The 13,434-nt window shown below is 42.1% G+C and overlaps 1 protein-coding gene across 7 annotated transcripts in view; it reads left to right on the forward strand.

The window, feature by feature from the left end:
- LOC106138959 (dynactin subunit 1) overlaps positions 1-13,434 on the forward strand; it is a 47,155-nt gene that overhangs the window by 15,181 nt on the left and 18,540 nt on the right. For all 7 annotated transcript variants that reach the window (XM_060953144.1, XM_060953142.1, XM_060953145.1 and 4 more), the window contains 10 exons: positions 3-182; positions 2,794-2,928; positions 3,411-3,543; positions 5,494-5,703; positions 6,836-7,026; positions 7,529-7,691; positions 8,867-9,024; positions 10,259-10,399; positions 11,979-12,164; positions 12,986-13,117. In XM_060953144.1, coding sequence (XP_060809127.1) covers positions 3-182; positions 2,794-2,928; positions 3,411-3,543; positions 5,494-5,703; positions 6,836-7,026; positions 7,529-7,691; positions 8,867-9,024; positions 10,259-10,399; positions 11,979-12,164; positions 12,986-13,117 — 1,629 coding nt within the window. The remainder of the gene's footprint in view (positions 1-2; positions 183-2,793; positions 2,929-3,410; positions 3,544-5,493; positions 5,704-6,835; positions 7,027-7,528; positions 7,692-8,866; positions 9,025-10,258; positions 10,400-11,978; positions 12,165-12,985; positions 13,118-13,434) is intronic.

The following is a 13,434-nucleotide window of genomic DNA, read 5'->3' on the forward strand; positions in this document are numbered from 1 at the left end:
AGGATCTGGAGCAATATAAATCAGAAATAGCCGAGCTGAGTCGCACTAAAGAGAAGCTCTCCAGCCGAGTGGAAGAGCTTGAAGCCCAGGTGGCTGACCTCAGGGAACAGGTGGACGCGGCCCTTGGTGCTGAGGAGATGGTGGAGCAGTTGGCTGAGAAGAAGATGGCGTTAGAGGACCAGGTGAGAGGGATATAGGTCTACTAGGAGAGAATCTATTGCAGAAGATGGTAGTGAAGGTAACTGACCTCAGGGAACAGGTGGAAGCCGCTCTCGGTGCTGAAGAGATGGTGGAGCAGCTGGCTGAGAAGAAGATGGCGTTAGAGGACCAGGTGAGAGGGAGATAGGTCTTCTAGGAGAGAATCTATTGCAGAAGATGGTAGTGAACGTAACTGACCTCAGGGAACAGGTGGACGCGGCCCTCGGCGCTGAGGAGATGGTGGAGCAGCTGGCTGAGAAGAAGATGGCGCTAGAGGACCAGGTGAGAGGGAGATAGGTCTATTAGGAGCCAAGCTATTGGAGTAAATAACGGTCTTCTATAAGGGAAGCTATTCAAGAGGGCGGTGAAGGTAACTGACCTCAGAGTTCACTTGGACTTGGCCCTCGGCGCTGAGGAGATGGTGGAGCAGCTGGCTGAGAAGAAGATGGTGTTAGAGGACCAGGTGAGAGGGATATAGGTCTACTAGGAGATAATCTTTTGAAGGAGATTTAAGTGAAGGTAACTGACCTCAGAGAACAGGTGGACGCGGCCCTCGGCGCTGAGGAGATGGTGGAGCAGCTGGCTGAGAAGAAGATGGCGTTAGAGGACCAGGTGAGAGGGAGATAGGTCTTCTAGGAGAGAATCTATTGCAGAAGATGGTATTGAAGGTGGCTGACCTCAGAGAACAGGTGGACGCGGCCCTCGGCGCTGAGGAGATGGATGAGCAGCTGGCTGAGAAGAAGATGGCGCTAGAGGACCAGGTGAGAGGGAGATAGGTCTACTAGGAGAGAATCTATTGCAGAAGATGGTAGTGAAGGTAACTGACTTTAGAGAACAGGTGGAAGCGGCCCTCGGCGCTGAGGAGATGGTGGAGCAGCTGGCTGAGAAGAAGATGGCGTTAGAGGACCAGGTGAGAGGGAGATAGGTCTACTAGGAGAGAATCTATTGCAGAAGATGGTATTGAAGGTAACTGGCCTCAGGCAATAGGTGGAAGCGGCCCTCGGCGCTGAGGAGATGGTGGAGCAGCTGGCTGAGAAGAAGATGACGCTGGAGGACCAGGTGAGAGGGATATAGGTCTACTTGGAGAGAATCTATTGCAGAAGATGGTAGTGAAGGTAACTGACCTCAGAGAACAGGTGGACGCGGCCCTCGGCGCTGAGGAGATGGTGGAGCAGCTGGCTGAGAAGAAGATGGCGCTGGAGGACCAGGTGAGAGGGAGATAGGTCTATTAGGAGCCTCGCTATTGGAGTAAATAACGGTCTTCTATAAGGGAAGCTATTCAAGATGGCGTTGAAGGTTACTGACCTCAGAGAACAGGTGGAAGCGGCCCTCGGTGCTGAGGAGATGGTGGAGCAGCTGGCTGAGAAGAAGATGGCGTTAGAGGACCAGGTGAGAGGGAGATAGGTCTTCTAGGAGAGAATCTGTTGAAGAAGATTTAAGTGAAGGTTACTAACCTCGAAGAAAAATACCAAGTGGTTCAGACTGTGCGCTGATTTGTCAGTCAGTCATTCACTTTCTTCTTTTATATGCTGCAGTGTAGTTTGTTCCGCCGCTTCATCTACACATGCGATTTGGAAGCGGTAGTTGTTATAATTAGATTTGACAGATGTGACGTCAATAAGTGATACCTTGTATCCAATTTTGGAAATAAATCTATTCTATTCTATATATATTTAGATTAGCAACCCGACTCGTCTTCGCTCGCATTAATGATAAATTTCAAACAAACATTCACCCCCCATTTTTTTTATTATAGGGGATGAATTGTTAAAAAAATTGTTTTGTTTGTTATAACGCGGGTTTTACCTATATGCATTCCAAATTTAATTCTAATCGGTCCAGCGGTTTAGCCGTGAAAGTGGAACAGACAGACACACGAAATTAGTAACTGTTTGACCAAGCGCTCGACCAAATTTATATGTATTCAATTAAATCAACCTTGAAAATTGATCAGGTTTATCAATATAAAAACAACAAATAACGGTTTAGTTGACATCTCGCCTTTTCACGTATTTCGGCATTATCTTAAGTCGGGTGGTGCTGGTGGGGCTTAGAGAGTGAAACGAATAACTTCCTGATAGATTTATTGCCAATAGAATAATTTACAATACATATGTATATGCGCGTAACCGATAAAGTTCACGAGACGATTAGAAAAGGAGGGGATTCGTTCGCCATTCGCTCTACATAAAAATGCAATTCAGCAAGTTTGCATTACGTCGCATTATTATCACGTCTCTTAACTTGGCTCTAACTAGACAACATCACCTACTCTGCCCTGGTATAACTAAAATGCCGTTATAAATAAAATAAATTAATAATATTAAATAAATAAATAAAATCTGCCAAATCCTTGTTTTTAAGTAAAACGTCAAAAACTGCGGTAAAAATTCAAACTGATGCCATTCATCAATGAGAACGCCTATTTATTACTTAAAGGTAGGTACCAAAAAGTCGTATATACAGATCGAAAGAGATTTTTTTTTCTTATTTTACTGGTAAAAAAAAAGGGTGTAAATCCTGATGTCAGATAACGGCATTTTAGTTATACCACGGCAGTACCTACTTGTCTCATGCTGTATTTCGTCACATCAGGTGGAACAGCTGAAGCAGGACGTGTCTGAGCTGGAGGCCCTGCAGGAGGTGCACGAGCAGCTGGTGGAGTCCAATAGGGAGCTGGAGATGGACCTGCGCGAGGAGTTGGAGATGGCGCACGCCGCCACCAGGGAGGTAGGTACCCGAAGGTTGCCCTGCAAATGTTGGTTGGTAACTGCAAATGTTGGTTGGTAACTGCAAATGTTGGTTTTTCTTTTTCTCTTCTTCTTTACTCCGTTGTGGCGTACTCATAATTCTTCCTTATATCCCTTACATATTAGCATGTATCCCTTACGGGGTAGACAGAGCCAACAGTTCACGAAAAAAGCCACGTTCAGCTGTACGGCTTAATGATGGAATTGAGATTCAAATAGTGACAGGTTGCTAGCCCATCGTTTAAAAGAAGAATCCCGGTCAGGGCATGATGAGAAAAGAACTTGTTCTGAATGGTCTGGGTCTTGGATGTTTATCTATATAAGTATTTGTTATAAAATATAGTATCGTTGAGTTAGTATCTCGTAACACAAGTGTCGAACTCACTTCGATGTTAACTCAATCAGTGTAATTTATCCCGTATGTATATATATATGTATATATTTATTTATTTATTTATCCAGGCTGTAAGAGAGAGGGAAGCCGCCATGGAGACCATTATGGACCGTGACACCACCATAGTGAAGTTCAGGGAGCTGGTGCAGAAGCTTGGGGAGCAGCTGCAGGAGCTGAAGAACCAGGTCGAGTCCAAACAAGGTGACTACATGCTTTTTTATGTACACTATCTACACTAATATTATAAAGAGGAAAACTTTGTTTGTTTGGTTGTAATGAATAGGCTCAAAAACTACTGGACCGATTTTAAAAATACTTTCACCATTCGAAATCTACATTATCCACGAGTAACATAGACTATATTTTATTTTGGAAAAAATAGGGTTCCGTAATAATATATAAAAATAATTGGCAAAACAGCGTTTGCCGGGTCAGCTAGTTACATATATGTATGTATGTACATGTGTGCCGTGTGGTTCCCGGCACCATTACAAAAAAGAATAGGACCGCTCCATCTCTTTCTCACGGGTGTCGTAAAAGGCGACTAAGAGACGTTCGACGACGTTTAGGCCACGTTCAGCTTTTTGGCTTGACGATTGAATTGAGATTCAACATACATACATACATACATAAAATCACGCCTCTTTCCCGGAGGGGTAGGCAGAGACTACCTCTTTCCACTTGCCACGATCTCTGCATACTTCTTTCGCTTCGTCCACATTCATAACTCTCTTCATACAAGCTCGGCGGTTTCGGGTACTTTTGACCTGACCCTTTACCAGGACGTCCTTAATTTGATCAAGATACGTTCGTCTAGGTCTTCCCCCTCCGACCTTTCCCTCCACACTCTCCTTGTATATCTGCTTAGTCAACCTGCTTTCATTCATCCTCTCCACATGACCGAACCATCTTAACATACCCTTTTCTATTCCTGTAACTACATCTTCTTTCACATCACAACATTCCCTTATCACGCTGTTCCTTATCCTGTCACTCAATTTCACACCCATCATACTCCTTAACGCTCTCATTTCCACTGCATTTATTCTGCTTTCATGCTTCTTTTGCCATACCCAACTTTCACTCCCATACATTAATGTCGGGACCAACACGCCCCTGTGCACAGCCAGTCGAGCCTTTTTGGATAGTTTCTGACTGCTCATAAAGGCATGCAAAGCTCCATTCACCATGTTCCCCGCGTTCACTCTCCTTTCAATATCACTATCATACTTGCCATCTGATGTAAACTTTGATCCTAGATATACAAACTCTTTCACTTGCTCCACTTTTTCTCCTCCAATCAAAATATTACATGCTGTCATTTCTTTCTCCATTTCAAAAACCAGTGTTTTAGTTTTACTTACGTTCACTTTCATTCCTTTCTCTTTTAAAGCTTCATGCATACAGTTTACCATCTCCTGTAACTCCTCCGCTGATGACGCCAGTATAACCTGATCGTCGGCATAGAGCAGACATTTGACGAGTAACTCATTCATCCTTAATCCACTTTTAGACTCTTTCAAATCTGTCAAACAGCTATCCATAAATAGGTTGAACAGCCACGGTGACGCAACACATCCTTGCCTAACGCCTTTCTCAATCTTAAACCACTCAGTGTGCGCTCCGTTTATCCTGACACAAGCACTCGAATCCTCATATAAGGATTTCAGTGCATTGAGATTCAAACAGTGACAGGTTGCTAGATGGATCACCAATCCGTGAGGTTATATCTCTATGTCGCCTAAAACAATTCTTTTTTATTCAATATCGGTTTAGGCATTCGTCTAACATCTCACCTGATGAAGACGAAGATATCACCAAACTGTGAGGTTATATCTATATACATACATATACATACATACATACATATAATCACGTCTATATCCCTTGCGAGGTAGACAGACCCAACAGTCTCAAAAAGACTGATAGGCTACGTTCAGCTATTTGGCTTTAAGATACAATTGAGATTTTAATAGTGACAGGTTGCTAGCCCATCGCCTAAAAGAAGAATCCCAAATTTATAAGCCTACCCCTCAGTCGCCTTTTACGACATCCATGGGAGCGAGACGGAGTGGTCCTATTCTTTTTCCATTGGTGCCGGGAACCACACGGCACTTGTATCTATATTTATAATACTATCTTCCATCACAGGTTCCCCAGCGCCAAGTACGGAGCAGGAATCGAATTCGGAACCCTCCACTCGTAATTCGCCTCCCGTGGAACTGGGCTCACTGGTCCACTTGTCCAAGGCTTCGACAAGGTCCATAGACCTTCAGCTGAGGGCTCTGGAGCTGAGTCAGGCAAGGGCGAGAGCTGATATGTTGGCCGCTTGCCTGCCTGACCATTTTATGTCGCCATCTGGTGAGGTTTTTTTGATTTAATCATTTAATCATTTATTTGTTCCTTGAATATGTTCACAATACAGTTTCTGTTAACACACATTCTACCTTTGAAGGCGTCGGAATTATGTATATATACATGTATTTTAAATAAGCAGCGTAATAGGCTCTGTCTTATTATTACCATTTTGTCATTTTAATGTCAAATAATAATAAATTTGTCAAATTATAATATTATAATTAAAAAAAAAAGAAATTGAAAATTAATTAAATTGAGAAAAAATTAAGTAAAATTCATTAATGTCAAAATAAATATGATAACTACAGTCAATGAAATACTTCCAAATGTCATAAAAATAAAATATCATTGTTACATTAATTTAAATTAAAATTTGGCATTAAATAGAATTTATGGTTAATCGTAGGTTAGTCTATGGTTCATCTATACTAATGTTATGAAACTGAAGAGTTTGTTTGTTTGAACGCGCTAATCTCAGGAACTAATGGTTCTAATTGAAAATTCTTTTGTGTGTTGAATAGACCATTTGTCGAGGAAGGCTTTAGGCTGTATAACATCACGCTGCAACTATTAGGAGCGAAGAAATAATGGAGAATGTAAAAAATATCGGGGAAAATTAGGTATTCATCCTTGAGGGCTTCAATGATGCCCAAAATAAACTATTCCACGCGGACGAAGTCGCGGGAACAGCTAGTACTTCGGGCACTTTTGACCTGACCCTTTACCAGGACGTCCTGTTACTGTTACCACCCAATACAGTACTACCACTTTAATAAGTTACACCGATGTACCTGCGCAGAAATCAATTTTTGTCATGGCGCAAAAAATCTGCGCCAATCATAGTGCGCCATTTGAACGCGGGATCAAAACCGTTCGCTATTGGCTAAGTCTGGAGTTCGCAGGAGCGCCACAACTGCACAGCGTCGCAGTAGTCGGTAATGAGCGAGATACACGACTCCTGTTGTTTTGGGATTTAAAATCCTATGTAGTAGCAATAAGTTCGTTATTTTACTAATGTTTTCATTCGGCCAGATTCGGCGGTCGGTTGTACTATTCTGCGCCGTCGAACAATGCCGATGTAACTTAAAAAAGTGGTAGACCTGTATATTAATAGATTTAATGATTTCACATCAAGGTGACCACGACGCGATCCTGCTGATACTCCTCCTCCAGCGGCTGTACACCAAGTCGGAAATCATCCTGGGTCAAATCCGGGAACGGTTCCCGGCCGTGAACGTGTGGGACCGGGAGGCGGTCACCAAGTCACACACGGCTGTGCAGTACAGCTTCCGTTGTCAGCTGGAGTACCAGCTTCACATGATACAGGTATCTGTATATATTACACCAGGATACTGACTGACTGACGAGTCAGACATCATCCCGGGTGAAACCCGGGAGCGGTTCGCGGCCGTGAATTGAGAAAAATTATAACTGTTACTTGAGGTAAGGTTTCTGTACTCTCGACTGTATATCTCTATCAAAACATTCTTAAAACATACATATGGCCACGTCTATGTCCCTTGCGGGGTAGACAGAGCCAACAGTCTTGAAAAAACTGAATGGCCACGTTCAGCTATTTGGCTTAATGTTAGAATTGAGATTCAAGTAGTGACAGGTTGCTAGCCCATCGCCTAAAAGAGGAATCCCAAGTTTGTAAGCCTATCCCATAGTCGCCTTTTACGACATCCATGGGAAAGAGAGCGGAGTGGTCCTATTCTTTTTTTGTATTGGTGCCGGGAACCACACGGCACTCAAAACATTCATGTCATTGAAAACATTCTTAAAACTTAATACTAATGTCGTTAATAATTATTGTTTCATCCCTCAGTGCATAGTGTCAATGTGGTCTTCGGCCCTGGACTCCTGCAGCCCTGAAAATCTCCTCAAAGCAACCTCCGCCCTCCCGGACGCCGCTCAGCAGGAGCGCTCGCTCGATGCGCTCGCTCAACTGCTCAGAGCGAACGAACTCGATGAGAACTGCTCGCTTGAGGGTGAGTTAATCAATTTGACATATCATCTACAATTTTCCTCAACAATTAACAACAACAACGGAGAAAAGAACTTTTTCTGATTGGCCTGGGTCTTGGATGTTTATCTATACCTATAAGTATTTATTATATAATGCTGCAGTGCAGTTTGTTACCGCTTCTTCTGCTTGACTGACGCCTTGGAAGCGGCAGTAAACTTAGATTTAAGTAATTTATTTGACGTCAACCAAGTTTGTTAAACCATTCATTTTGACAATTATTAAGCGATATGAAGTATCCTATAATAATGAATAAAAAATTTCAATTTTGAATTTTTTTAATATAAAATATCATATCGTCGAGTTAGTATCTCGTAACACAAGTTTTGGACTTACTTCGAGACTAACTCGATCAGTGTGATTTGTCTATAAAAAAAAATTAGTTACATCGTCACTCTGGAGAGGAGCCCGAGGTGCGCCTTTGACCATGGATCCTGGATTGGGTGAGTCAGGTTTTTACACGAAGCGACTCCCGTCTGACCTCCGCTACCTTTGCAGGGGATCCTAACCTGTATTGGATCATGGTGAAAACTGTACTATAGGAATGTCCTGGGCTTTTGCAGCCCCGAATCTCCCCTGAGAGCGAGTTAAGATCTGTTGGACGCTCATCAAGAACGCATCAAGAATACAAATTAGGATTACTAATTTGGACAGTGCCTCTTTGTCGGTCGTTCCGCGCTCTCGCTTGCACTTCAAGCCTTACATGGAACGCCTCAGAGCGAGGTAACGCCGCATGAGTTATGTTTTTTCGCGCGTGCAGCCGGCTCAATCGAATTATAAGACGTTGTCACGTCGCAAGTTCTTTTCTCATCATGCACGAGCACCTCTAGCTGGCACTTTGAACAATGAATGTGCCGTGTGGTTCCCGGCACCAATACAAAAAAGAATAGAATCACCCCATCTCTTTCCCATGGATGTCGTAAAAGGTGACTAAGGGATAAGGCTTGTAAACTTGGGATTCTTCTTTTAGGCGATGGGCTAGCAACCTGACACTATTTGAATCTCAATTCAATCATTAAGCCAAACAGCTGATCGTGGCCTACTTTACAAGACTGTTGGTTCTGTCTAACCCGCAAGGGATATAGACGTGATTATATGTATGCATGTATGTTGAACAATGACATTGCGCGCGTGCCCCAGGCGTGGAGCGCTGCTGGGGCTACCTGTCGGCCATGTGGGCGGCGCTGGCGCCGGCGCGCGCGCCGTGCCGCGACGGCGCGCTGCACGCGGCGCTGGCGCTGGCCGCGCTGGCGCGCGCGCTGCACGCCGACGTCACCGCGCTCTCGCACGTGCTGCAGGTAGGTACTTCTCTATCTATTAGCATAAAATTTTTTGTCATTATTTTACGTACATAGTATGGCAGTTGCTTCTCTATCTGTTACCATTCAATTTTGAATCATAATTTTACGTACATAGTACGGCATAGTTACCTTTGTTTAGCCTAATAATTGTTAATTTTGTGTCATTATTTTACATGGCATAGGTACCTTTGTTTAGCCTAATAATTGTTACGCATAATATTATTTGGCTTCAATAAGCCCGTCGGGATCCGGCACTTGTATCTACACAAAGTAAAATGTATTTCTGTGAGGATCATTTTGATGTAAGTTTGATAATATTTGTTAAATTTACTTGTATTAAAATAATTTGGCATAACTTTTTAGGCATATTTCTTTAAGCATACCTTCTATTAGCATAACCTAACCTAACCTAAGAAGTACTCGCCTTATAGCGCATTACACTACATCTGCTCCGCGCAAAAAATTAAATAGTCTTAACTATATTTATGCCTATTGAAATAGTATGCCAAAACCAATTATGCCAAAAAACTATTATGACAAAAAAATAGTATGCGTAACTCGTTATGCCAAACAAAAATAGGGCAAAAAAAATTAGTCGAATGAAAGGGGTCCCGCTGCAGGTACTCTGATACTGGATGATACTGGCTGTTAAAGATGATCTTGGTTTGATTTTGAGAAATTGACGGTGAGAATTTATGATGGTAAAAGTAAAACTGCACATGCTTGAATATAACACTGAACTGTTATAACTGATTAAGGTAGTTTGACAATAATAAGGTTATGAATTACAATGGATGAATGTATTTAGTCATAAGGGTTGTCCACACTTAATATTTTTTATTTAACTAGAAATTACTTAAAAAACTATTTATATTGCAAAACAACGTTCGCCGGGACAGCCAGTATAGTATATACATAAAATCACGCCTTTCCTTCGAAAAGGTAGGCAGAGACTACATCATAACACGACCACTCCCAACATACATATAATAGAAGTGAAATTCTATTCTTAAGCGCCCGAAATCACCCGTTCTCATTCTGTTGCGCTCAATAAAATGACTGACTCAACTAACTGACCTACTCGTCTCGCAGCCGTCTGATTACACGATCACTCCCAACATCCATATAATAAAAGTGAAATTCAATTCTTAAGCGCCCGAAATCACCCGTTCTCATTCCGTTGCGCTCAATAAAATGACTGACTCAACTAACTGACCGACTCGTCTCGCAGCCGTCCGACCGTCAGCTGGAGATCGGTCAGTTGCACGACGACATCACGACCTTTACGACATCGCTGCAGCAGCAGCTGAAGAGCATCCGCAGGCGGCTGCCGCCCGGGGTGCGGTTGGACGCCGTCGACATGGATTTGGCGGTAATGTGCAGTTATAGTACACATACATACATACATAAATTCCCATACACATATGTATATACATACATACATTACCATACACTTATATACATACATAAATTACTATACACATATACATACATAGATACATAAATTACCATACACATATATACATACATACATGCATGCATACATAAATTACCATACACATGCATACATACATAAATTCCCATACACATACATACATAAATTCCCATACACGTACATACATACGTATGGTCACGACTATATCCCTTGCGGGGTAGACAGAGCCAACAGTCTTGAAAAGACTGAATGGCCACGTTCAGCTGTTTGGCTTAGTGATGGAATTGAGATTCAAATAGTGACAGGTTGCTAGCCCAGCGGCTAAATGGAGAATCTCAAGTTTATAAGCCTATCTCTTAGTCGCCTTTACGACATCCATGGGAGAGATTTTATTTACAAAACGATAAATAAATGGTAGTCAATCAGTCAGTTTCTAATCTAAAATATCAGAGTCTTTGTAAGTGTCATTTCTTTTGAGGATAGTAAAATTCTGGTTCAAAATCCTTTTGGCAATTTATTGTCAGTTCTATAAATTGTGGAAATGGCAATAAATTGCGAAGTCAAACGAGTTGACTGATTAGAAAACAAAATTATAGCGCGATTTGTAAATTCAAGTCGATAAACTACGTCATCTATATACCTAACAAAAATCGAACAACATTTTTATAGATAGGATATCCATGACGGCCTCTGTGGCGCAGCGGTAGTGCGCTTGTCTGTGACACCGGAGGTCCAGGGTTCGAATCCCGGCCAGGGCATGATGAGAAACGAACTTTCTCTGATTGGCCTGGGTCTTGGATGTTTGTCTATATAAGTATTTATTATAAAATATAGTATCGTTGAGTTAGTATCTCGCAACACAAGTTTCGAACTTACTCCGAGGCTAACTCAATCAGTGTAATTTGTCCGTATATATCATTTAAATGGAGGCTCCTGCCACTAATTTGTTACCCGCTTGTGAGTTACTTAATAAATATTTTTTCATTTTCATATTTATTTATTTATCCATACAAGTTATTTACTACGATACGATAATTTGGAGTATCACCATTCCAGTGTATTCCATTCACGTTATTTATGCACACGCCATACCGCTCCAAAATTAATCTCTCCTCTCATGGGTCTACTGGAAGAGATTTCTTTTGAAATAAGTAGCACCTTTGTACTAACTAGTATTACTGTTATAAATGCTTCTGTATATAATTTTGTGTACATAAATAAATTGTGTGCCGTGTGGTTCCCGGCACCAATACAAAAAAGAATAGGACCACTCCATCTCTTTCCCATGGATGTCGTAAAAGGCGACTAAGGGATAGGCTTACAAACTTGGGATTCTTTTTTAGGCGATGGGCTAGCAACCTGTCACTAGTTGAATCTCAATTCTATCGTTAAGCCAAATAGCTGAACGTGGCCATTCAGTCTTTTCGAGACTGTTGGCTCTGTCTACCCCGCAAGGGATATAGACGTGACGGTATGTATGTATGTATGTATGTATAAATAAATAAATTCCCGCCAGCTGGTGGAGCGGCTGCGCGGCGAGTGCGCGCGCGCGCTGTGGCGGGCGGCGCGCGCGGCGTGGCTGTCGGCGCGCGCCGCCTGCGCCTGCGCCGCCAGCGCGGGCGCGGCCGGCGACGCCGCGCCGCTGCCCGCGCACCAGCTGCTCGCCGTGTGGGCGGCGGCCGTGGACAAGATATACCAACAGGTATGGTCGCTATACTATTGTTAACAACTATTTTATATATATACTATATGACGTAATATCGAATTCGTATTGAAATAACTAGTTCTACATTCATTAATGTAGACAATGTGTATTCGTCCATGATTTAGATTTAAGAGATCTATATTTGTACATTGACGTCCGATGAAAATGCTGCAGTGTAGTTTGTTCCGCCGCTTCTTCTACGCATGCGCTTTGGAAGCGGTAGTAGTTATAATTAGATTTAAGTGATGTGACGTCAATAAGTGATACCTTGTATACAATTTTGAAAATAAATCTATTCTATTCTATTCTATTAAAATGTGATCCCTACAGTCGGATCGGTAAAGTGGCAGGTATTAAATGCATGTGACGCAATAACGCACAGGTTCGAATTCCACCTCGGTTATGTACCGATGACTGTTTTCAAAATTGTGTGCATTAAGCCAGATTTACATTAAGAAATTACATACATACATAGCATCACGTCTGTATCCCTTGCGCAGTAGACAGGGCCAACAGTCTTGCAAAGACTGATAGGCCAAGTTCAGCTCTTTCGCTTGATGATAGAATTGAGATTTAAATAGTCACAAGTTGCTAGCTCATTACCTGAAAGGAGAATCACAAATTCATAAGCCTATCCCTTAGTCGCTTTTTACGACATCCATGACATTGACAATTATTAAGCGATATATACATAGTATCCTATAGTAATGAATAAAAATTTTGAATTTTGAATACGTTTTGACAATTATTAAGCGATATATATATAGTATCCTATAGTAATGAATAAAAATTTTGAATTTTATGAATTTTTGTTACAGGATGACCACGGCCCTATACGCACAATAAAACACTCCCTCGCGTCTGTCTCGGCCGATGTCGGCAAGCTGGCCAGCTTCGTGACTCAGAAGGAGTACGATATGATGTCACATACAAACGTGGTGCAGGAGAAGGTGAGTTATACATACATACATACATACATATAGTGGAAAGAGGTAGTCTCTGCCTACCCCTCCGGGAAAGAGGCGCGATTTTATGTATGTATGTATGTACGTACATATAGTCACGGCTATATCCCTTGCGTGCTTGACAGAGCCAACAGTCTTGTAAAGACTGATAGGCTCAGCTTTTTAGTTTGATGATGGAATTGAGATTCAAATAGTGACAGGTTGCTAGCACATCGCCTAAAAGGAGAATTAAAAGTTTATAAGCCTATCCTTTAGTCGCTTTTTTTGTAAGTTATATAAATAGAATAAATAAATAATAAATC

The sequence above is a fragment of the Amyelois transitella genome, chromosome 31 (assembly GCF_032362555.1).
Source record: "Amyelois transitella isolate CPQ chromosome 31, ilAmyTran1.1, whole genome shotgun sequence".
Taxonomy (NCBI): domain Eukaryota; kingdom Metazoa; phylum Arthropoda; class Insecta; order Lepidoptera; family Pyralidae; genus Amyelois; species Amyelois transitella.